Source organism: Colletotrichum jinshuiense, chromosome 2 (genome assembly GCF_051148585.1).
Source record: "Colletotrichum jinshuiense chromosome 2, complete sequence".
Classification (NCBI taxonomy): Eukaryota; Fungi; Ascomycota; class Sordariomycetes; order Glomerellales; family Glomerellaceae; genus Colletotrichum; species Colletotrichum jinshuiense.
Window position 1 is genome coordinate 2,689,257 of NC_139309.1, and position 24,950 is coordinate 2,714,206.

The 24,950-nt window shown below is 55.5% G+C and overlaps 6 protein-coding genes across 6 annotated transcripts; 5 read left to right on the plus strand and 1 right to left on the minus strand.

Annotated features, from left to right (window-relative positions):
* Positions 1 to 851: 851 nt before the first annotated feature.
* On the plus strand, positions 852 to 2,471 carry EsH8_II_000725 (Alpha/Beta hydrolase protein; the record flags this gene model as incomplete). Its single annotated transcript, XM_083264023.1, has 1 exon — positions 852 to 2,471. The coding sequence occupies one exon, from the start codon at positions 852 to 854 to the stop codon at positions 2,469 to 2,471; it is 1,620 nt and encodes a 539-aa protein (XP_083121345.1).
* Positions 2,472 to 5,230: 2,759 nt separating this feature from the next.
* Positions 5,231 to 6,157, plus strand: EsH8_II_000726 (lytic polysaccharide monooxygenase auxiliary activity family 9 protein; the record flags this gene model as incomplete). Its single annotated transcript, XM_083264024.1, has 1 exon — positions 5,231 to 6,157. One exon carries the CDS (start codon positions 5,231 to 5,233, stop codon positions 6,155 to 6,157), a length of 927 nt encoding a protein of 308 aa, XP_083121346.1.
* A 1,424-nt stretch (positions 6,158 to 7,581) lies between these two features.
* On the minus strand, positions 7,582 to 8,883 carry EsH8_II_000727 (Zn(II)2Cys6 transcription factor domain-containing protein; the record flags this gene model as incomplete). The annotated part of the gene is made up of 1 exon (XM_083264025.1): positions 7,582 to 8,883. The coding sequence occupies one exon, from the start codon at positions 8,881 to 8,883 to the stop codon at positions 7,582 to 7,584; it is 1,302 nt and encodes a 433-aa protein (XP_083121347.1).
* Positions 8,884 to 10,280: 1,397 nt separating this feature from the next.
* Positions 10,281 to 11,759, plus strand: EsH8_II_000728 (uncharacterized protein; the record flags this gene model as incomplete). Its single annotated transcript, XM_083264026.1, has 3 exons — positions 10,281 to 11,130; positions 11,183 to 11,543; positions 11,615 to 11,759. The coding sequence occupies 3 exons, from the start codon at positions 10,281 to 10,283 to the stop codon at positions 11,757 to 11,759; spliced, it is 1,356 nt and encodes a 451-aa protein (XP_083121348.1).
* Positions 11,760 to 14,223: 2,464 nt separating this feature from the next.
* On the plus strand, positions 14,224 to 14,671 carry EsH8_II_000729 (uncharacterized protein; the record flags this gene model as incomplete). Its single annotated transcript, XM_083264027.1, has 2 exons — positions 14,224 to 14,258; positions 14,371 to 14,671. 2 exons carry the CDS (start codon positions 14,224 to 14,226, stop codon positions 14,669 to 14,671), a joined length of 336 nt encoding a protein of 111 aa, XP_083121349.1.
* Positions 14,672 to 18,140: 3,469 nt separating this feature from the next.
* On the plus strand, positions 18,141 to 18,870 carry EsH8_II_000730 (uncharacterized protein; the record flags this gene model as incomplete). Its single annotated transcript, XM_083264028.1, has 2 exons — positions 18,141 to 18,447; positions 18,509 to 18,870. 2 exons carry the CDS (start codon positions 18,141 to 18,143, stop codon positions 18,868 to 18,870), a joined length of 669 nt encoding a protein of 222 aa, XP_083121350.1.
* Between the last annotated feature and the right edge of the window lie 6,080 nt (positions 18,871 to 24,950).

The window sequence follows — 24,950 nt, forward strand, 5'->3', positions numbered from 1 at the left end:
GTCGCGTGGAAGGAGCCATTAGGACGAACGAGGGAGGGGGGAGTGTCTGCTTCCTTCTTGGAAACCGTCAATCGTTACACGATGATATTCTTTACGCCAACTCGTTGCTTTTTCCTTCTTCTTTTTCTCTCTAATATTTTTCTTTCTTTTTCTTTTGCATGGTCTCGCTTTGCGATCCCCCACCAAACAGCCGCCCGCAACGTACGAGGAAGAGGTCATCGCGGGGTTGAGGTGTCTATCAAGACTTCAAAATCTCCCTCCCGCTCACAATTCAATTCAAACATATTTTCGCAGACGGCTTGCTCGCCAAACCGCTCTACGATGCGACCGACATCGCTGTCCAGAAGATGGCCAAACGCATGAGCATGTCCTGTCCTGGAAGAATCATCAATCGCCCAACGCTAGCAACAGCAACGCTGTGGCAGAACACTTTTCCGCCAGGCGTATTTATCTGAGCAGTGCCGGCGCCGAGCCCCTCCTCCGCACGCGCTACCCCAATCTGAGCGACACACAACAAGGCAGCGCAACCATTTGACCCCTCATCAATCCAGAGTGCTCCCGAAAGTTTATCCCGTCGTGTACCTCATCTGCCGCTAGCACTGGCAGCTTGCCGTGTTGAGATCCCGAACGACACCGGACCCTCCTCGCCCAATTCGACCCCGCGTTCGTCACCAGCCCCACCCCGTCCCGAGCTTCCCTCCCACGGCACAGATCCGAAGTCGCCCTCCCAGACTGCCCATTTCTCTCTCTTTCTTTATTTTTTTCTCAGTCTCGAAATTTTCTAGCCTCCTAGCACGCGCGCCTCCAGCACAAACACATCACCCGCGAGGCCAATTGAGTCCAGCATCAAGATGGCGACCCCTGGAATGCTCTACGTTACCATGCAGCCGAAGCCTGACCTGGCTCTCGAGCAGTTCCACGAGTGGTACAACAACGAGCACGGCCCAACCCGCCTGCGCCTCCCCCAAATCTTCAGCAACGGCCTGCGATACCGCGCCAACGACGGCAAGGAGCCCTCATTCCTCGCCGCCTACGACGTGACGTCCATGTCGCACCTCGAGACCCCCACATACACGACCCTCCGAGCGAACCGATCCTCCCGCGAGGCCGAGACCATCGGCCAGGTTGACGTCACGAGGTTCTTCTACGACTTGGTTGTGGAAAGGAAGGCCCCCCTGTTCCTCCCCATCGAGGAGCTTTCCGACAAGGAAGCCGAGGGAATCGAGCTGGTCGCCGTCGAGACCACCCTCAACGACGAGTCGGCCGAGGCAGAATTCCAGAAGTGGTACGAAGAAGAACACATCGGCATGCTGTCCAAGGTTCCGGGCTGGCTGAGGACCCGCCTCTTCAAAATCTCCAGCATTGGCGACGGCGTTGGGAGCAAGTCTACCTTTCTCGCACTGCACGACTACGCCCGCACCAACGGGTTGGGCGGCCCGGAGCACAAGGCCTCGGTGTCTACAGAATGGAGTGCCAAGGTTGCCTCCCAGCTCGTCAAGGGCATGAACCGCCGCACCTACTCGCTCTTCTACGTCTTTGGACCCGCGCCCCGCGACCTGGACAACCTGGCCAAGCTCGCACCGGACTCGGTTGCCGCTTTCACGTTCCCGGACGGCAAGACCACGACGGTGCCGGGACCGGACGAAGCCATCATCTCCTACGTCACGGCTGAGGACCAGCTCACCATCCCCTACAGGCTGGAGGGCAACTCGTCGCCCGACGCGCCGACGGTGGCGTTCTGCAACTCGCTCCTGACGTCGCTGCACATGTGGGATCCCGTTGTGCAGCTGCTGAAGGAGAAGCGTCCCGACCTGCGCATCCTGCGTTACGACACGCGAGGCAGGCACTCGATCCCCAGCCCGCCAGTGCCGGCGACGCTGGACCTGCTCGCATCCGACCTGCGCACTGTTCTCGACGCTCTGCGCATCCCCAAGCTGGACACGCTGATTGGGGTGTCAATGGGAGGCGCGACAACCACCAACTTTGCCCTCAAGTACCCCAACCGGCTGAAGAAGTTCATCGCCTGCGATTTCAACGTGACTTCCAGCGCTGCCAACACTCAGGCGTGGAAAGACCGCATCGCGGTGGCGGAGGCGGATAGCGGAGCGGGCATCGCGACGCTGGCGCCGCAGACGGTAGCTCGGTGGTTCCATCCGGCAACGATGGAAAAGGAGAGCGTCGTCAAGTCGATGACGGACATGGTGGCGGCCAACCACGTGGAGGGGTTCAGGTACAGCTGCCAAGCGCTGTGGGACTATGACCTCAAGCCGGCGCTCGGGTCCTGTCAAGTGCCCGGGTTGTTGGTTGTCGGCGACGGCGACGGCAAAGGTGCGCTTGTCAAGGCGATGGACGGGTTCAAGGGTTTGGTAGGGGACAACGGCGCAGAGCTGAAGGTTGTGCCAAATGCCGGCCACCTGCCAATGTGGGAAGACCCTGCGGCGTTCTGGGAGGCCATCCAGGACTTCTTGTAAGAACAAATGTTAATTTAAAGAAATAAATGAAACAACAAGCCCTACGATGGAAAAGTCTTTCGCCAACCGCGGACCAGAGTTTGTCACAAACAACGTGGTAAAGTTTAGGGGGTCATGAGGAGGGGGTTAGTGATGCGATGCATCTGCCGTGATACACTGGTTGCGCAGACTGAGCAGAGATGTTCCCTGGAGTTGCGGGACAGGACAGACAGACAATTGCGACAACAGAACACGGGCCACATTCACAGCCGTGGTGGTGTCGTCAGTAAAGACTCGAGAGTGGTGCTTACTGCCAGGGGGGGCCCAGCGGAAAGGGCCTGACGACGACAAAAGTCAATCTCAAACACTTGACTAACCCCGATTCGGGCTGAGGCTTGGGGGGGTAGCTGCGATTCGTGGCGCAGGTCAAGCGATACGCTGCCGCCCTTGTCTAACGCAGTCTGCGTCTGGGAACCTCGCGCCGCAGAGCCGTCTTGGGAAAATGTTCTGTAGACGACGAGTCTCCCGAGTCACGTCACGCAGAGGAAGGGCAAGCGAGGGCAAGGAGCAAGCAGGAAGCAGGAAGCGAAGCTGCAACGGCGGGGAGGATGATGAAAAGGAGGAGACGGCGCTTGCTGGGCGCTGACAGTTGCTGACGGGTATGCAGACGCGGTTTCATCAATAGTGTCCACGGACGAACGCGACTGAGCGACGGGCAGTGAGCGAATCCGACGAGATCAGCGGAAAAGGGACGAAAAAGACAAAAAAAGGAAATAATCCCCATGTCAAAAGGTCTCGGCGCATAAAGCAGAAACGGGCTGGCAGCGGTCGGCCTTGGCCAGAGTTCATCTCGACTATGGGATCGACGCAAGGGAATGCCCGAAACGAGATCACCACAGCCCGGGGCCCATGGAAAATGGAAAGGAAAAGAGGGACGGAATAATAGTGGACGTGATATACGCTTGGCGACCAAGCGACTTTTTGCTGCCGGAGTGGCGGGAAAAACAAACCAACAGAGACGAGAGACGAGAAGAAGGCGGAAGAAGAAAAAAACGTGGGCGGCAATTGTGGATCAATATTCAGGGGAATATGGCGTCAGGAACCACACCTTAATTACCAACCCCTGGCAGAGGCGACGAGGAACAAGGCCATGCGCTGCGCTCCGTTCACTACGAATCCTCTCACACACATACTTACGTAGTAAGCATATCCGATTACCCTTCCCTCCCCCACCCAGCCAACCTGCACAGCACGCCGTTGAGCGACTCAATCTCACGGGGATATGCATATTTCGTGGGCGGAGACGCTTTTATTACACTACCTATACTGGGTGCACCCGCCCCAGAGTGGTCGGGCTTGGGCTCCGAATCTGGCCAACACGCGCAAGCGCACACACACACACACACGGCACGCTGCACTAGCGAGCGGTATGTCGTGCGATTAATTGATTACTGGACCGCGGCTCGCGGGCGGGGCGCGTGGGGCTAGTGCAGCGTTAGCCACGCGCATCTCCCATGATCTGCCCTTTTTGCCCTTATTGCCCTTTATTAAGGGCGCCGGGAGGGTCTGTTTCATGCCCGGCGCTACGTCTGAGATTCCGGTACGGCGCTCCTCCCCAACGCAGCCGTATCTGTACGCATGCGGGTACTCTGACGGCGGCAAAACCCCCCCCATGACTAACACACCTGCGCAAGGCCCATGAGTCGTCCCTGGCCCATTCAGGCACCGCGCCAAGGGGCCGTTGGCTCGCTTCTGTCTATCTGCGAGCTCACTATTCCCGTATGAGATCCCCTGCTGCTACCGAGGCGCTGTTTACGGGGGGGAGTGATGGATAGATGGAGAGAGAAAGAGTGAGAGAGAGAGAGAGTGTCGTGATCACTAGCCAGCCAGGGGAGGCGAGGAGGCCCAAGACCGAAAGAAAAGCTCCCCTCGGCTAGCATTATCAGAACCAACTGGGGACGACCGACTCCATCGTGGCCGTCACCTTCCCTGCGCCGCATGCCCCCGGCCGTGATCCCAGCTTCTGCCCTTCTGCGTGCACCCCTGGGCCAGATCATTGTCGCCATCATCACCATATGGCCGGCAGATCAGAGCAGAGCAGAGGGGAGGAGAGCAGCCCAGCCGCCGCCCAGGGCAGAGCGGGTTGGCCTATCATCCTAACGAAAGATGGGGGCTTCCATGCCGCGTCTAGTGGGACCATCCATCTCATCTTTCCAAGACCGGCCGCGCTTCCAAATCGGAGCACATCCGACTGCGGTGATGGCCACCCCGGCCTCGACCGGTGCCACACCCCCAGCATTCCACCACTCTGGTTTGCATATTGGTGTTTCGGTCTTATGAGCCCTCTGCCAACTCCACCCGGACGTCTCCTCCAAGGATGAGGGCGGCTCAAAGCATCTCTGGGAAGGGGACCGGGGGGGAGTGGTTGTGCATGGATTTGGCGAGCAGCAAGGGAAACACGCACGCAAAGCCTGAAAGGGGTGGTGTGCCTCCTTCGTCTTATCAGTTCGTCGTCGTCGTCGTCGTTGGGATAAATACAGAGGACATCTCCTCCCTTCTCGAGTTTCGTTTCCTCCTTTTAGTTCAGCATCCAACATTGCAGGTCGCACACATTCTTTGGTACTCTTCACCAACTTTCATTCTTTTCCATTCCTTCACTGTGTGAAGTCGAAACATTCTTTTTTTTCAACCTTGCCAACTCTTACATCAAACCAACCAACCCCTTCATTCATTTTCTCAACTCCCAACCCTTTTTCAGGAAACCCTCAACAAACTCAAAAATGTCTTCCATCAAGTCCACCATTGCCCTCGTCGGCGCTTTCGCCGCTTCCGCCCTTGCCCACGGCAAGGTTGACGGCTGGGTCCTCGACGGCACCTACAGCCAGGGATACAGCCTCGACTACTACTACCTGAAGCAGAACGGCGGCACTCCCCCCACCATCGCCGCCTGGTCCGCCGAGAACCTCGACAACGGCTTCGTCGACGGCACCGGCTACGCCAGCGCCGACATCAACTGCCACAAGAACGCCGCGCCCGGCGGCACCTCCGCCACCGTCGCCGCCGGCGGCAAGGTCGACTTCCAGTGGTCCGCCTGGCCCGCGTCCCACTTCGGCCCCGTCCTGACCTACGTCGCAAAGGTCGACGGCGAGTTCAGCGCCGTCGACAAGACCGCCCTCAAGTGGGTCAAGATCGACGAGGCCGGCATCGACGTCGCCACCCAGGAGTGGGCCGCCACCAAGCTCATCGCCAACAACAACACCTGGACCTCCACCATCCCCTCCACCCTCGCCGCCGGCAAGTACGTCCTGCGCCACGAGATCATCGCCATGCACGGCGCCGGCTCCCTCAACGGCGCCCAGAACTACCCCCAGTGCCTCAACATCGAGATCACCGGCTCCGGCACCGACTCCCCTGAGGGCACCCTCGGCGCTGAGCTGTACAAGGCCACCGACGCCGGCATCCAGTTCAACCCCTACGCCACCATTGAGAGCTACACCATCCCCGGCCCTGCTCTGTACGGCTCCGGCTCCGGCTCCGGCTCTGGCTCTGGTTCCGGCTCTGGTTCCGGCTCCGGCTCCAACTCCACCGTCCCCGCCACCCCCTCTGCTACTCCCTCCGCCACCGTCCCTTCCGCCACTCCCGCCGTCTCTGACGCCGCGAGCTGCGCCAAGAAGGCCCGCCGCCACGCCCGCTCTTTCCGCATCTAAGCGGAGAGGGAGCGTGTGTGTAGGATGCAGAAAAAATGGGATGAAAGGAAGACACTTTTTTCTTCTTTCCTGGAATCCGAAAATGAATTGAGCAATTTTGTTTCGTTTCGACGAAACAAAAACCCGCCAAACCATGTAAATAGATTTATACCCGGTGTATATATCGCCCGCAAGCACGAACACCAAACCTTTTTAGCCGACCACCACCACGGGCGTCCCAGCGCGACCTTTTTTTGCAGCTGGGCGCTCTCAAACTTTGCAATGTATACCTGTTCAAAAAACTCTTGCTAGTCCCTCTTCGTCTCCTGTGATTTTGTTGTGATGTGTGTTATAAGTGGTGTTGGTGCGCCATACACTTTTGGTAAAAAGGGTTGAGATTGTCTCCATCTCGGAGCTGCTCCCCTGAGACGTTGGACGGGATACCAAGGCCGTACCGTTCTGAGTCGATGGAGGGCATTTCAGTCTGCGGGATCCATGGGGTGGTTCCGCGTACGCGTGGAAGTCCAATTCGTTGAGAACCCGCGGGAATCTGGTCTGTGGCCCTCCACCAGAGCTTACCTACCAGGACACAGGGAAAGCGGTGAGAAAGGCATGGCTTCAGGCTTTCCGGTCGCGCTGACCTGAACCGACCCGGATGGCACTTGTGAACGGCGTGTCCGGGAACGACGAGCCAGCTTCGGCAAAGGAGAATGCAACGGTGAGGGGAAACGCGGTAGCGAATTGGCTCCGTGGGCGGTCGGTTCCATGTAAATGAAGGGAGTGGGGGGCACGGGTAGACGGCCTGGCGCCCAGGCCGTGAAGACGCGAACGTCAGCAACTCGCTGTCGCCGATGGCTGGGAACCTGGAAAGGGGGAAGGCGCGCGTGCGTGGGGGGGTGGAAGATGCCAAGAAAAGTTGAGTGCCGGGCCCTTCAGATATACATACATATATATACCTGTCGTTTGAGCAGGTTGTGCGTGTGGGGGGGCGGCATTGTGAGCAGATTTGAGGCCTTAGGAGCAGGCAAACGGGATCAAAGTGCCGCGGGAAGACGTGCCGACCACGTCATTCTGCTGGCGTGGACAGCATGAGAGAGAGAAGTGTGTTTATGGGGGTGTTTGCCGCGTAACCGACTCTTTTCACGTAGTTATCTAGTAGAGCTAGGAGGAGAGCAGTCGCGATGAGGGACCCCCCTCCACCGTCAGGATTGCCGTGACATGCCGGAGTGTCATCGTAGAAAAGATGGCGAGGATTGGTGGAGCCGGGGAGTGGAAAACCCTGGCGTTGCCTGCGTCCGTCTGGGATGTGCTGGGTCAACCGAGTCCGTCCATCTCATTACGGCAGATGTGCCCAAAGTTTGTTACTTCAAGTCCACCCATGCAGGCGTCACCTCCAGGGCCCATCAGAAGACTTTAGAGTTGGAGGGTGCAGACTTTACAGGGCTTCAGAATGTTGCGGCATTTGCCAGGGTGCTCCGTATACATTCCATGAAGTCCCTCGTCCAAGTCGGCCGCGACGACGACCGGACACTGGACGCTCTCAGCTGATCACGGAGGGTACCGGACTGACTGGGCGATAGCAACCCTGGCTGCAATGCTATCGTAACTGGCGAAACGCCTGGTGGGTGGACGCCCAAGTGCCGCTCAGCCTTGTCCAAGAGACTGGTGACGATTTGGATGAATATGAGGCCCTGGAGACGGCCATCGCCTATGGGAACGGCGCCAAACTTGATGCCCTCGATCGGCCCTACTGGGCCAGCCGGCAGTACACCCAATCTCTCGTGGATTTGAATTAAAATCTCCTCCAAGAGTCCAATGATCTGGATGTAACAACTGGTCACGATCAAAGCCAGGGGCTGGCCAATCACTCCAGACGCTCGGCTGCCCGTTTGACGGGGCACAAGGGCCGAGAACGCACTGCTCTCGGGAGTCATCGAAGGCGCCGAAGAACCTGGCTGATTGCCTAGGCAGTCCCTGGCTGGGTGAAGTGGCACTGGGAGGGTCGTGTGCGTCGTTGGGGACTCTCTGTGGACCAAACACGCTCCCTGGAGATCTGAGAGGACACCGACGACGTCTTGAAAGGCAACGAGCGTGAGCTCGATTATGGTGACCCCAGCGACGCTCAGAGATGACTCTGGATGTGTGAATGCGCAGAAATCGAGGCGGTCTCTGCTCATCTCGATGTTGGAAAGGTAAGAGTGGAGGTCGACGTTGATTTTGGATAGCTTCGCCAGAGCTTTGTGTTGAGTGGCGGGGTCGATTGGCGGCGCGTCAACGACGTCTGCCTCGAGAGTCAGGTTAACAAGGGTGCTGTTTTGATCCATCGCCAGAGCGATGCCATCATCCCACGGCAATTCATCAAACTCAAACAAGTCGTATATGGTTTCATTTGGGTCGAGAGGCGGTGCACCTGTTCCAGACGCCGGGGGCTCCGTCAGAGGGTCATTTTCTGCCGAGAAGCCGATCGGACGTGCGTGGATCTCGGGCCCGGCCGCAGATCCAACAGCGGCCGCGTCGTTCGCAGGCTCGTCTCCCCCGGGTCGACGCGTCGGAGTCGCGTTCTCGGACAATCTGGCGCGAGAAGGCCTGCCAATGCGCCGCTGCTGGCCGGCGATGCAGTTGAAGTCGAGCCTTGCGCATCGCGAGCAGCGCGTCTCATCGCTATCCTGGCGGGAGCAGCGCAGCTTTTGCCGGCGGCATCGCTCGCAGGCCGATCGCTTTTGGTTCGGGTGCGTGACAAAGGTCATCGTTTTCGCCGAGCGCGCATGCCCTGCGGAGTGTGCACATGTTGAAGTCTGCTGTCTGCTGTCCGTTGCCGGCGACGAGCGAGAGGGCGTAAGGGCGGATCGGACGCGTCAGATCCGTTCGGAGGCTTTCTTTGCTTATGCTGGGGGCGTTCGGAGGCCTTCCTGTGGGATGAATGAAGTAGCGACAAGGGGGTGAGGCGGGGGTGGGTGGTCTGGGGAGGATTATGTAGCCCCGGCTCCGACTCGGCTCCGGCGCTTGGACGCGAGGAGCGCTCAGTTCGTCTCATCGTGATATTCGACGCAGGACTTGTCTTGGGGATGCTTTGTGCCGTCCCATGTGCGGCAGGAGCTTTCAGATGCAGATGGATTGTTCTCTGAGCTGTGAGTCAATATCCTGCGACGCGTCCGTCAACTTTGCGCGCGAAAGAGTATGTGTGTGTGGGAGGGAGTGAGTGAGTGAGACAAACCATCAATACTCGAGGTGAGTGAGCCTATGATTTACTCACTGAACAACAAAGTTGGAAAGTCTCACGGTGTGGTTTCAATTTTCATCAGTCATAAGAGAGACAACTGATTGAATGACAATTCGATACAGGTTTCTGCTGCACTAGGTGTCATGTTGGAATAGAGCAGACGTGTAGAAACACCTGTGTTCAGCCTTGAGAATGAGATGGAGAGGTAGTAGTCATACTTTTGAGAAAACGCTTTGAGGTGGTATTGGAAGGAGAGACACACGAGTCTCCGGAGCTCCTGCTATCTCACAGGTTCTGCGCATAGCTTTGACCAGGAGAGGCAGTCACGTTTGAGATGGACCTCGATCTAGATGCTTCTTTCCTTCAACCAGCGCAGGTGCCGACACCACCATGGCTATGCAAACAGCCACTCTCACCTGCCGTCTGATCCCTTCTCTGTCGCGTATCTTATCTTTTCCGAACTTTAGAAGCCCTTCATCTTCTTTTCTGCCATCAGTCTCGTGCAGTTATCGCAATTTAATTCACCGTGTCACTTCTAAGTTTGGCGGAATCATGGTTGTACCAAAGCAGTTCCAAGCGACACGGTTCAAATCAGTGGACATAGACACAGGTTTGGCTCAGCAAATTAGCCGGCCCTTCCTGTTGTCTTCTTATTCCCTTCTTTCCGACCATGCCCCGTCTGTGACTGATTCACTGCACAGCAGGGCAGCTTGAAAGGTCAAACCTGCCGCCGCTACTGCTCGTCCCCCTTCAGCCTCATTTTTATCCGCACAGCCAACTCCAAACCCGCCTCACCCCCCAACTCCATCTTCCACATTGGTCGATACCATAGCATCTTCTCTGGAGCCTGTTTACCTCATTCTCATCCTTTCACGCCTTCATTTTCGGGCCCACAAGACTGCCGCGGATAAATTGTCGTCCATCATGACATCCACTATCAAGTTCGACATACCTTCTTCCGTACGCTCCTTCGCGCTCTTTTCGAGTTTGCCCTCGGAAATTCGATACCAAATCTGGGAAGATGCCATCCTCGAGCCTGGCATGCATTTCCTCCGCCTCAAGACCAAAGCTCCAGCCACCCACCTCCCGGCACCGCTGCATCAATTCGCCGCTGACGACATTGAAGACGACGGAGCAATCCCTTTGCCCAACTTTTCCAAAGAAAAGATCCCCTCCAAGCTCTGGCGCGCCTCGCTGCAGCCCCGGTATCCGACACCGCAAGCCAACATATCCAACTATGTTAACCTCAATCGAACCCTCGCCAGGCTTTCAGCCACCTGCTCAGAGGCCGCTGCGGTGGTTCGGCGTCTCATCAACCAGTCCGGTGGTTTAAAGTTGAAGGATGGCCGTGTCGTGTTCCTGGGCGCTTCCGAAGACGTCGTGTGCTTGGAATACCTCTCTACCAACGATTTCCGCAGCAGCTGTCGTATATCGTTGAACATTGAGTGCCCGGAGCTGTCCGACATTCGCCATGTCGCAATACCCTACTGCCACGCATGGGATATCGAGACCACCGTCTTCCGATGCAGCCAATGTGGCAATCCCCACGGCCGCAGCCTCGAGAAGATCTACCCCGCTCACCTCTACGAGTTTCTCGCAAGATGTCTTCCGAACCTTCAGACTTTCTACTTCATTGACTACCTCATCGTCAAAGAGGACTTTGTAGTTGAAGAAACAAAGGACGACTCCAATGGTTCCAACCCAACGAGTTCATCGTTATCAGGAGAGGCAAAGCCAAAGGCAGAGCCTGCGGCTGAAACAACTCTTGACAAGCGTAGGAGCCCTTCTGACAAGCCACGAGCTGTGTTACTGACAATGTGCTTAAGTAAACAAGAAGCACCACGAGTCTGACCAGGGTCTGTTGTCGGACGCTGCTGCCAATCCGTTGCCCGAGTTGACCAGGGGATTGAATAACACAGGTGACTCCACAAACCCAGAAGCTGCTGGGGCGAGCCGCGAGAACAAACCAGAAGCGACGACAAAGCGATTCAAGAGTGACGGCAGAGTATTCTGGGAGTTTGACAAGAGTAATTGGGATGTCAAGTCTAGGGTCGTTGACACCCTGTTCTGGGTGCGCAAGAGGTTTGTTCAGTACGCCACGCGGAGCAAGCTCAGCAAGCACAAGCATCCCGAGGAGGTGGTGTTCAAGATTCTGGCCTGCGAATGGGTCGACAAAGAAGTGGAAGCGTCCCCAACAGGAAGAAAGGCAGCCCATGCGTCAAAGAAGCAGGCGAACAAAAACCCACGACCTTTGCCAGGGAAGCAAGCATGCAGCGCGACAGCGGTGCCAGCCACGTCAGGCATGACGCCGTCGTCATCACCTTTGCCATCACCTTTGCCATCACCATTGGCTGCTTCCGTGTCCACTTCCGTGCCTGTCCCCGTGCCTTCAGGCCTGGATGACAAGTTTACATTCATTTTCGGCAAAAGGACGGAATGCGTCTTTGGTTTCAGCGCGGAGTTTAAACCGTGAAGACGTAGAGAAGGCAATGACTAATGCATTGAAAGGGGCTTTCAGGATTCTGAAGGAGGACATGTGGGGTTTGGTCCGGCGTTTATGACAAGCAAAAATGGCACTCAGGCCTTCCGATTGCACAACATGATTCACGATACCCTAAGAAGAACAGCAAATAATAATGATGGCTCATGAAGGCCCAGCACATTTTAGATTGGTACCTTTGAGTGATATCCATGAGTCACAACAGGCGTTGAAACATGACAACTGAGGTAGCATCCGGTCTGGTGGCTTGAATGTATATCGTGGCCCACGAGTGAAAGAGTAGTGAGCTTATATGCACCGAGTTCAATATGGCAGCTGGACTCGGAGAACGCGTGTCGATACAGCAGCAGCATCTTTATCATGAGAGAAGAAAGGGAAATTGATGTGACGTCACCGACTGCCCGCGCACCACTTCTCTCTTCCGTGTCCGTGTGCCGCTCCGTGCTGTGCCGCCTCCATGCTGTGACGCCTTACTGCTGCCTTGTCGCCTCACTTGAGGCCAATTCAATAGGCTATTGTGCATCCGGGCATGCAAAGAAAACAAGATCGGGCTAGATCGGGCGACGGTTCTTCCTTCTCTTTTTATTGAGAATCTTCAGCTCTCCCCTTTCCCCTTGGCTGTCTTAAACGGGGAGATTTTGCTCTTATCTGCCCCCCGACATAAACAAACCCCACGTGCCGCGCTAGTCCCCCGGCCCGAAAGGCATCCAGGGCCTTGACATGGGGGGTTTGTGAAAGGGATAGCACATTTGGCCGCTCCACATGGATTTGTCTCCTTTCCGATTCTCGAGGGGGCAGGGGGATTTTTGGCAGGGCTGTCTTGAGTTGAGGGGGGAGGGTTGAGCCAATGGGAGGAGACGCGCCCAGTTTCTCCGCTCCGGAGTTTACACCGCACCGCCACTGATCGTCACCACGGATGATTACCATCTACCAATCCGCCTTGCTGTCTGCCGCCCAGCTGCCGCCCACCCTCTGTGCACCCACAGAGACGGAAACCACTGCCCCAGGGAGGTCTGGGCTGGTCGATTGCAAGTCAAGCGAAGCTCCAGACAGGATGAAAATCCGAGGAGAACCCTAAAGAGGCACAAGTGAGGAAACTGAGCCGTCGACGTCATGCCACGTTTCCAACTCGACCAAAACGAGTGAATCAGTGAGGGCATTGCTGCGGAACCGGAACCCATCGCCAACCTCCCACAGGAGGCACACGTGGTGGCCGCGTGCAAAGGGGGCAGATCTCTCGGCGGATCGGCCTGGGCTCTTGATCTCACGAGATGCATTTGGGGACCCCGGGTTCTGGACTAGCCCGGGGGCGCATCGTAGGGCTCCCAGAGCCCCTTTTGGTTTCCCTTTCCCCCCTTTGCAGTCGGTCTCATCCTCGTGGCAGTGACATCACTGACAACTGGAGTCCTTGTAGCGGCTCAACGTTGGTTCTAGACCCGGTTCCATTCTGTCCGGATCAATGCGCGGGGGTTAACGACTGCGTGTCGATGACCACTATGCCCAGCCATCCTTTGGGTCGCTTGGGGAATCGAGTTCTGGATGGGCGCCGAGTCATGTTTGTTCGATGCACTGCAACGAGGGCGAAGGGCACAGCAGTGTGTGGATGCCCCATCCTCGACAACGGCACAGCATCCAGAGTCATCTAGGGCTACGCGGTTCTAGCCCACGGGGACACATGAAGATCGCCAGGAGATATTTCCTGAGCTGGCAGAGGGAGTCGAGTCACCTCTGGATCCGTCTGGTCGCTGTTGCCTCAGTTGCCTGCGACTCTGGGTTCTGTGATTTCCGCCGTGATGAAGGCATGAGAGTGGATGCGAACTGCTGGGCCGCGGACCGCTGCCGAGATCGATTTGGGCGTGGGATAGACCGCGTACACGAGGACGTGGGCGTCCGGGATGAAATGGCCCGGAAAGGAATATCACGTCACTGCTTGCCTGACTGGGATTCCTGATTCCTCACGATACACACTGGTCGGGCACGCTCCCTATCTGGTTTAAGTTTAGCCCAAAAGGGGGTTGGTTTACTTACGCGCCCTGGGACAGCTGAATTGTCACACTCGACTCCGGCGTTGCAGACGTTGATAAAGCCGTAACCTCGCCCGCTTGTCTGAATCCTCACCATCCATCCTAATCCACACATCTTACACTGAACATAAGCTTGAATTGTCAGCGCCATTGTACAGTTAATCATCTTCCAGCATCTCTCGGGGGGGAACATCCTGGGCCAGTCTCACAAGTCGGCAGGCTAGTACCATCCCAAACCCGCACGATTTGAAAAAGTCCTAGGCGAGCGCCCGGACGAACCACAACACGATATCCGAGTATGATTGTCGTATCCTGTGCTGTCCGTAGTGCGGCCAGCATCAATATGCCTTCCTCCACAACGGCCGGCTCTGATAATAGGTATGCGTCGGGGCCGTCTTTGGATCCGATTGGTTTTGCTTCTGCGCCTGCATGTCATCCAGGAGTGCGTCGCGAGATCTTGTGCAACATTGGCTGACAAAGTCACTGGCAGCGGACCCGACAAAACCCCTACGCCGATGCGATCCGCGGCACGTCCCAAGATTGCCGTCCCCGCGGACCCGGCGTACTCTATCAGCCGCTATATCGGCTCGGCGTCCTCTGCCCCTGGGCGCGTTCGCCCCTCGCTGTTGGGCCCCCCGACGCCTCCGCCATCGCCGCCGCCATCGCCGGAGGACGCCGCGGCGGCCGGGCATGCGCGCATGATGGAGATTCTGGAAGGGATCCTGGGCGATGTCGCCTTTCCTTTTGGTCACAGCGACGAGAGTGAGGTTGGAACATGCGTACTGCGATGACAACTAGTCCCAATTCCTTTTTTTCTTTGCTCAAGTTCTTGCTTGGCGTCCCCGCCCCGGGATCGTCCGAAAAAGTTGTTGAATCAAGTCGGTCAGACGATGCAGAAGCCTCAATGCCATTTGCCACTTGACGTCAACGTCTGCCAAACTGCATGTTTGAATCAACTCCCATGACATCGGGGAGAAAGGGGGGCCAGTGCAAATGATGTGTAAACTCAACAAATTTGGCCATAGTAGTGGAGGGAACTCCTCTGGCCAGTTGGTTCGAGCTAATGCAACCATTGTGGTCTTTCTCAGCAATGGGATGATCCCTTGCAAGCAGCGGCGACATGGGGCGACCGTCGTCCCTTTAACCAGGACGCGGTGCAATCCATTCGCAGCCCTGTTTCTTCCCCGGAGGCGAGGGGACGTGGGCGGCGCCCGCGAGTAATGGCTGGTCGCCGGACCTCACCACCTCCTACCCCGGGAATGCGCCACAAGAACCAGCCGCCATGACATTGCCGGTCGAGAGCCAGCCTGAGCCCGCTTGGGATTGTCCGCACTGCTGGTAGCTGGGGCACAGACGGTCTTGGCATCCTCCGACTCCGAATGGTCTCGGCCTGCAGGCCGAGCCACAGTCCCTTGCCGCCCCTTGCAGGATCCGCCCTAGAAAGTCCCTCCCCGAGACGAGTAGAAGGGCACGGGCGGCTAGCTCATAGCAAATCTCGTCAAATGCTGGGTATAGATGATCCTGCGGGATAATTTTGCAGCGTTACCTGGGGCGGGAGGAGGAAGACTCATTGTCCACAACTCGCGCTTGGTCTAGCTCTGAGCGTGGGATTTCATGATTTCGCTGGCGAGCATTGAATGAGTGGCGTCGCAAGTTTTTTCCCCCTTCTCTCTATTTCTGCCAGTTTGGCTGGGAAGTCTTGCCTCTTGGACCTTTTCTCGGCGTAACTCATCATCGCCCCCTCTACTCCCAAACGCGGGGTACAGCATGCATGAAGATGTTTGGATAGGGAGTGCGATTCGTCAGCCCTTGTTTGAGGCCTCTCTCTCGCAGGTGCATGCTATCGCCACTGCGCCACAGGTCCGATGTTGGTAAAACTTCATAGCTGTTACTCCTGTTGTCGTAGTCGACCAGTCACCTGATCGCATCCGTCACCCTGCAGTCACGGGGGATCCTGAGACTTAGGATGGCTGCCGAATAAATGGGAGAGTGGGATGGCCCGCGGACCTAGGACGAACATGCCATCCGGATGGGTGCCACTCTCTGGCCTGAGCCCTGGCTTGGTTCACTACATGAACCCGTTGCCGGGTAAGCGTGAACCGGTCCATACTGTCGATGAACGACGGCAGACAGACGTCGTTTGGCCCGAAACCCATCCATGCCAAATTAGATGTGATGCTAGAAGGGGGGATGCCAAGTTTTCTTCGGTGTCACCTGACGATGGCTTCTCTAATTTGGTAACTCGAGATAGCCCGGCGAGCTAGAAACCGCAATCGAATTTCCTCGGTGGTTAAGGCTCTGCTAGCGCGGTGTCCATGACGGACACTACTGTTTAAGAATCGCCTAGGTGACGATCGGCTGCAGTTTCTTATTGTCCAGCCACCCGATTTAGACTCTCGCCGTTGCCAGTTTAAGCTCTTGGGGTGAAGAGGGGAACTAGGTACCCAGGCTCAGGAACAGCTCAGCTTGTTCGCCTCAATGTCCCCCCAGGCCGTGCTAGGGGCGAGCTCTGGAAGCAAGCTCGCACTTCTGAGGCCTAGCATCGACTCTTCAATCTCCACGGAGGCGAGCGGCATCCCGTTCGCAGTGGGCGCACGGGCGGTTTTTGTTTCTTAGTGAGCTCCGCGGTTCTTGAGCTAGCTCGAGGGGGCTTAGTTGCGAATGCTCATGCTGCCCCCTTGCCGTGGGCCTTCCCCAACGGCCGCCCCCAGAAGTGGACGCCGCTCAGCTCGAATCGGTTAGCCGGCATCTCGGTGTGAGGCCGCGCGAGGGATCAAGGACAACCGAGAGGGCTCATAATTTCACCGGACGACTTGGGGAAGTGCAGCGTCGACCTAGTCTAGCAGAAACTCGCCCCGCCCCTGGTCAAGCTGCACGTCCCGGTGCTACGGCCGAAGGTGAAACTCGACAGCTCACTGCGAGGGGATCGTCGGAGCATGGAAGAGGACTGAGAGCGCCGTGCGCGCATCCAGCAAGACCACCACAAGACCAGTTGCAGAGGGCGACTGACGATGGCTATGCACTCGGAATCGTGGCCAGCTGTGGCTTCGCGCTTGGCGGAGCAACGCGAGAGCGAACAGTAGTCATGGTTCGCCTTCGCAACACGCCGAATGACCTCTCCGGGCAGTGGTGGGAGGGAGTTGGCAGCTGTCTGGCGTCATCTCCCGAAACCTTGAGCGAAAAGCTTGCTCTAGGCGCAAGAAGACGGAGGATGCAGTGCATGGTCCACGACCCCTCCAAGCCTTGGTCGTGTCTTTCCCCGTGGGCCATGACTTGGAATGATCCATCCCGACCTCTCGACCCCGTCTTCCCAGGAGGATTCAAACATGGACCTCAGATGGGTACCAGCGGCAAGGAACCAAACGATCGGTTTCTGCTCTCGGCCATCGCGAGCTCCTCAACGGATGGACCGCAAGGGGTTTCCAACAGATGCAGCCCCTCCCAAGTGTGCGTCTTCGCAGAGACTCGTGCTCCACGTTGCATCTCCCCTCTCCCCATGCATCCTCGTCGCTGTATTGTCGGGCGAGACCCGTCACTTGGCCAAGTCCATATCGAAAATAGAGTACCGGGGCGCACTAAGAACTAAGGTTTTAGCAGAGCCACTAGTCTATGCCCTTCACGTGGAGGAGAAGGGCGGCAACAGGCACGACGTTTCACGATGCCCTGCCTCGACGAACGCCGCCAACTTGTGCATAGCTCTTGGACCGCCCTGCTCTGTGCTGAGGCTAGGACGACTCACGCATCCCCAGTGCTTGGGCGAGGACTCCTCCACTGGGTGAGTCTGAATACCGGTAGCACCACCGAGTCTCGGTCTGATGCTTGGACTGCTCGGGGCCTCTCAGGCGCAGCTTGGCATTGCCTACCGTGGTTGGGGGTCCTTCTTCCCCATCAGTGCCACCCGCTCTCTCGTCATGGCACAGCCTGCCGGGGCTGTTTCGACGCCCAGAGGCTACCGTTGACGCCGAAGCGAAGCGGCCTTCCGGGCCCAGCAAGCAGCAAGCAGGAGGCGAGGGTGAGTTCACGCACGCATGAACCGTCGGCCTCGAGGACATAAATATCCTATCACGATCCTGTTTGTTACGACTTTCTTTTCCTCATCCACTCACACTCAATCAACTTCACTTCGCCTTCGACAGCTAGTCTCTCGCCCTTTCAACTCCATTTACAACTTTAGCAGCCTCGGCTCCTTTCAACACTCGCTCCAGCAACCAATTTCCTAACAACCACCCTTTTTCAACCAACCCCCCAACAACCTTCAAGATGTACGCCAAGACCGTCGCCCTTACCCTGGCCGCCGCCGCCGTTGTCAGCGCCGACCTCCGCCTCAACACCAACGATGTCCCCTCCGACTGCACTGCCATCTGCCGCCCGGTCCGTGACCTCGGCAACATCTGCACCATCAACTTCAACGTTGGCCAGGGCAACAACAACAGCGACCAGACCCAGGATGAGCTTGACGCTCAGTGCGTCTGCACCAACAACTCCTTCGACCTCAAGGTCCTCGCCGGCCAGTGCAACGCCTGCATGATCGAGAAGGTTCCCACCGACCAGCAGCGCAGCCTCGAGGGTGAGTCCTCCGCCGCCTCCATGTCTCTGCCCGACTTCTGATACTAACTCGCATCTCACAGGCATCTCCAGCATCATGAGCGTCTGCAACCTCCCCAGCGCCAGCGGCTACTCCACCGCCTCCACCAGCCTGGCCCAGACCGTCATCGTCCTCGCCACCCGCCTGACTGCCAGCAGCCAGCTGACCACCACCTTCGGAGCCGCCCCCACCAGCTCCTCCACCGACGGCGCCGTCACCACCACCTACCTCACCAGCGGCAACGGTGGCCTTCCCTCCATCGCCACCTCCACCATCGGAGGCGGCCGCCAGACCTCTGCCCCCAACGCCGCTGCCGGCCTCGTCGCCCCTGGCGGCAACAGCTTCCTCGGCGCCGCCGGCGCCCTGGTCGCCGGTGCCTTCGCCCTCGGTGCCTTCATGCTCTAAGCGTCTCGCGCCAACCAGGCGGATACCGGGCGGTGTGCATGTCAGGACAATAGTCAGAAAGAGGTGGATAATGGTCACGGGTAGTTTGTTATGTCTGACGAAGAAACGGTAGTGGGGGAAATCATGTAATCGCGTCGCTCCTTTTGGTCATTTTGGGTCCGTGTATGAGATATCTGTGTACTGCTTACGGGTTACTTGGAATTGAAAGATAGATGCTTTTACCTTACCTGGCCCGCTCCTGTTCCGTGTGATACTTTCTGTGAAATGATGAGTGTTCTTGCATAATCTGGTCCATTTCGAGATCCGGGCAAGAGAATTGGATCCTGATGCCGAATATCGGATTGTTCTCGGGACTTAGATTTCATCCCAAGCGTTGAACCGACATTTTGTCATTAATCCGATCGCGATTTGTCTTGAAGCACACGTAATCACTGGTGTGGTCTGGAGTGGATGATGTCTCAGTTGCATGTTCTTAAAGTTTGTTGAAAGAGAAAGTCCAATGTTGGCGCCCAGTCAAAGGGTCCTGACAATTGTCACGGCGATATCCGCTGGACTCGAACAAGCTCTCGGGTTGGCAATCGGTCTGAGGCTGCTGCCCCTCAAAGAGACGTGTCGTCCGAAGTGGCCCGCCGAGGATGACGTTCCGTTATGCCGATGATGAGTCAACCAATCGGTTCTTTTACAGGGGCCGAGGGACACAAAGCGAGGCGGAAAGCTTACCTTCGTCCCGACATGCTGAGGAAACCCATTGACCAAACAAACCTGAACATGGTAATGCTTAATGACTTCATAGCCAAGGTGAAGACCTTGTTGAAAATAAGTTACGGTGATGGTGCGTTGTGCCACTTGCCTTTTGTCTGACATAATTACTCGGACTTATTTATAATCTAGCAGAACTGCGGTTAGTTACTACACCACTGGTTCCTGAAAATGAGTAACTTATAGTTTCAGACCGACAGCTTTTCCTACAAGATTACTATCTAGGACCTGATAAGCTACAGGCCATTGAGGCATAGACATGTTTCCTGTAAGCCAACGAGGAGTAGATGCCGAATTCTCCCACATATACATCACCAACGCTGAAGTCGTGAATGGCATCTTCGCGTAAACAAAGAATTCGTTCCGTGTATTATTGGTTTCACGAGGATCTGTAATTTTTTTCATTTCTCCCCTGCTACGGGGACTTTCGTATATTTGCGCCGTGTTCAAATGAAAATGATTTCGGAATTCCGAGCTTTGACATGTGGACACTGTATCGGTGGCAAAGGTTTCACCAATCATCAATCTTACTTCCGAGAGCAGGGCTTTCGCTCAATGTGATACCTAGCCAGCCGCGTTAAAAACTTTTGGAAGAAATGGATCAGCCTTATTCCGCTTGCCTCCTAGATACTGGTTCTCATTGACCTCTACCAACAATGCGAAAGCCTCGTGTGGCGTATTGTGTACACACTACGAGGCGGTGTGACCCAATTGCCCGCTCGGGCCTTTGTAACTTGTATACATGGTATACATATAAACCCACCTCTCATTTATTTGTCTTTGGCTCCTGTACTACGACCGCGTCCAAGACCCCTATTCCGACGCGCTTAAGATCCTCGTCATGGCAAAAGAGGCTCAAAAATTGCGGCGTATTGTGTCACATGTGTTCATATGCTGGACCCAGCTTACCACGTTCTTTCTGGTAAATAGGATGACTGCCTGGTTTAGCAACGCGATGCCGATTGCAAGTGCCTGGTCAACTTCCAGTCTTGAGGACTAGGGCATCGGGCACGCGCCGCCTGTATGCATGCTAGGCAAGCAATGAGATGAATCGACAGGATTTGGGCAGGCGAATTCGGCATTAAGATTGAGGCTCTTACAGGCATCATGAACAATATCCTCCCTATGAATCCTTACATCTGCCTTGTTGCCAACGTAAAGGATGTCCGCGATGGACACGTGCCACAATGGCACCATCTCGAGGATCAAAGCGATTAGCCACAGAATGGAGCGTCTGATACCGTGCTTGATCCTATGCCGCCCTTTTGAGGTCAAGCAAATGAAACAAAGGTCACCATACAAAGCCTCTCATCGCCGTGATGGTCATTCTTACCGACATCCTTTAAGCGGCACAGGCTCAGCACCCCAGCATACCCTCAAAGGGCGGCAATCAATCGTTCCCAATGGCAAGCAAGTCTTGCGTGCAACGTGTCCCATCTCTCCTCCCCCATACAGGACGTCGAACTCAACAGTACATGGCGATCGCGTATTTACAAAATGGGTGCAACTCTCCGCTCCGGAGTGTGGTTATCCACGAGGTGAATGGAAGATGATCCGGTCGAATAAACCGAGTTGCAAGAACGATTGGGACTATACAATGGGGAGGAAACCCACGGAGATGAATGATTTGTCACAAAAGAGCCCCAAGTGATGCAGAGGCTTGTCGACTCACAAAGGGTGCTACCCAATATGAGGAGACAGGGTTAGCCCAGACACCCGGGCCTATTTTAATCAAGGATTCTTTCCTGGTGTAGATCACCGTGTCTAAAGATCAGACGGCTAGCTTCAGATGAAATGGGGTTTGTGGGGCACCCCTCCTGTAGGTTTCGATGCGTTCCATGTACACTACAGTCGATGGGAACAACCTTCCACGAGCATAGCGACTCCAAGACCGGTTCTCAAGACCACCCGCCGAATTTTGGAATCATCCACAGGCATTGATAGCACCGGTTGCCGATTATTCAAACGACCGAGTATGAAAGAGAGCACTTGTTTACAGACAAGAACGGAATAAACAAAGTAACAGGTGGTGAAGCGCTTGAATTCCCCGAGCCAAGTAACACAGCCTTCTCTCAAATGAGAGGGTGGGAAAGATACTATATCCATGCAAAGTTTCGCTTGCCTGCGAAATGAACCCAGCCTATGCCCCCTATGCCCCCGGACTCCGTTGATGATCGCAATCACTCCATATCCCAGCCGCAAATAAAATTTCCGACCGCTTTAACACACCCATTGCAAACATGCCTCTTCTGGCTTCGCGCACACACCGCATGTCGGGTTGCAGCATGTTGTCCCCGTCGGGCAGATGACGCTGCCACAGGTTTCCGCATCTGCCGGGACTGTGCCATTGGCTTCGCATCCGACTGGTTGCTCCAGGCGGAAATCGAAAACTTTGCAAACCGAGTTTTCCGGGCAGATGACATCGGCGCACCGGTCGTCTGCAGGCTGATCGAGGGTTCCGGTGGTTGGAGGGCTCGGGGCCGGTGCTGCGGATGCGCCGATGGCGACGATGGCCATGATAAGGGTGCGGGTGAAAATCATCTTGTTTGGTTGTTTTGTGTATAACGAATGACTGAGTTGGACTTGAGCTTCGCAGACTGAACGAATGATTGGCTTTGGACTACGAACGAAGACCGCGACAATGAGGCGGGAAGCGCCAACCTTTATGGTGCGGTAGAACCCCATACGGCATTGGGCTCGGCACGACTCAGGTGATGAACATACTCCATTGTTTGAAAGTAATTGACCGACTGCGCCGCTGGCTGCTCCAATTATAAAACGAGGATGAATTAACTTTAAACAATGCGGGCAAAGGCTACACAGGGCCATTCTCAAGCCCAAGAACAGATGCTAATGGTGAAGAACAAGACTAAGCAGCAGTCGGGACGTTCGGACGAACAATGATCAACATGGCTTGGCACTTCAAGAAAGAATTGGCTAGATTTACTATTGGGCAAGCAATACACTGATTCATGCGTCAGGGGCAACTGAGTTTGGCGTTTCCTTCTCCCCTCTCCCCCTCATAACCACGGTCTCCCTTGCAACAATTCGAGGGAAACCACACAAGCCACCCCCGTTTCTCCTCCTTTCCCCACACGTGTCTTCCCCGAATGCCAGCGCTGCAATAAACCTCCGTTTACGCCGGGACAGGATCGACGGCAGGGACGGCGACTTCCGGCGCTGGGGATTCCGCAGGTAAAGAGATGATAGGGGGGCTGCAAAACTGCTGGGTGCACGCGCCACCCGGAGGCGTGCAGATTCCACAGCTATAGTTGCAGCACACCATTCCGAAAGGGCAAAGAACCGGACCGCAGGGATATATAACGTGTCCGGGCCCAGGGACACAGATGGGACGATTTCCTAATGTCTGCTTGCAAATGTAGCCCCGGGGGCAGAGGACTGTCGCACAGGTAAGGATAGGGAGAGCAGTCGGATAAGTGGGCGCGATGGATGTTGGCGGGACTGGAACAACAGGGACAGCAGTGGGAGTACCATCTGCTTCTGGAGCTGGGGCAGCTGCAACGCCGAGCGCCAGGCCGAAGGTAGCAATAGTGCGGATTGAAACCATTTTATGGTATTTGAGTTGATGTTCTGGTAGAGTTGATTGAAGAAGACTTGGAATTGAGGTGTGATGGTTGATATAGTACGGATCAATCGGAGAAATGCCACTTCATCTTATACTCGGATGTCGCCTCGGATGTCGCCTGTCGACGGCGATGAATACTAACATCTTCCCAATTCAGACAACATAAACGAACGAACGCGGTCACTGTCTAGGAATAAGGTTGACGTGACCGACAGCCAAGAGGTGGAAGATCCGCCTCCCTTAATTTTTGTGCTTGGGCCCAAAGAATGGCGATCCTTCGGCTCTCAGAATGCCTTGCATATGAGTGAATCACAGAGAATGTGGCATAGGGCCGAGCCGAGAGTGTCTCCCACGAGTCACAAGACCGTTGGTACTCAGGGAGAACATGACCAGACCTGCCAGTGTCTTACTGAATTCAGACACGAGGTTGAGATTCCCTTTGTGATAGCTTGTCGGTAGATACCGTCCGCTAGCTAGTCGTAATGGCTTTCCCGTGGCTAAGGATGTGACGGAAGTGAATAATTAATGTGGCCGCATGCAGTCGTACTTAATATGTGTAGACTGGCTGAGCCTAAAGCTAGAATTTAGTGTCCGCGGTGCCGATATATCTCCAACCTAACTGTGTAAACCGTGAGAACTAGTTCGATTGGTCATTTTTTGTTATTCGAAGCCGTCAGAACATGGTGTGAAACTGACGTAGTATTTAAGTCAGGCGAGTTACAGAGCATTGGCATGTTGATCAGTCATAGAGTCGCCTCTTTGATTCGCAGTTATTTTAAGCCGCAAATTCAAGGCTGAGACAACCAACCATATCCGTACATGTAAGCTGCCACGATTTGAGACAGCAACACTAGATAAACGTGCAGGGAGGCTTCTTCCCCGCTCATCTCCACACGTTGGGCTTTCCTGCCGTCCGAGTTGATGCCGTTTTCGGCTGACATGTGGTCTTCTCTCGCATTCCCAGAATTTTGACATGAGAGGCGGCATCATGTTATTTATAGGAATTGGCATATCTCCATTGGTCGTCCCTGTTGAGCTGTCAAGTTTCACATTGTATCCGTGTTACTTAGACTTGAATCATTTGGCCTCCGTCTCAGAAGCTTGGAGGCCGACCCGCGCCGCAAATCCCACAGCTCATCTACATAGTTCTATATTTCAGTGTGTGGATTGTAAGGCCTCGATCTGCTCACCAAACTCGTCCGCTACCAAGTTCATTTTGTCATATTTCAGAGGAAAGCTGGCCGGTATTTTGGTTTGTTTAAGCCAGTTCGCATGAACGTCTCAAGTAGCCAAATTGTAGATTGGCTCCTGAGATGTTGATATGTAAGCGGCATGCAGGATATCGGATCTGGCTTAGTCCTTATGTACAAGCATTATTTCAGAGTATTCCTTCGCTGCCGACAGAATAACAAGTGATGCTTCCGGTCATACCCAAACACATCTCAGTCAATGTCCGATTACTTGACTGAACAAACCTTGGAGGTAGTTCGCTAGAGCAACTGCTTTAGCCAAGGACATTATGACCATTAGCTTGAGAGAATTGTTAGTATCACAAGATACCCATACAAGTGAGGAAAAACATAGTAAATTCAAAGCTGTAATATGTTATATATCTGTTGAAGGGAAGAAAGTAGAATGGTTGGCAGCAGCAGCAGTGGTGGAAATAACACTGCTAGCCGCCCGGAGATGGAATCGCCGGGTTCCGCTGCGCGGCCGGCGGCCGGCTGCTGCTGAC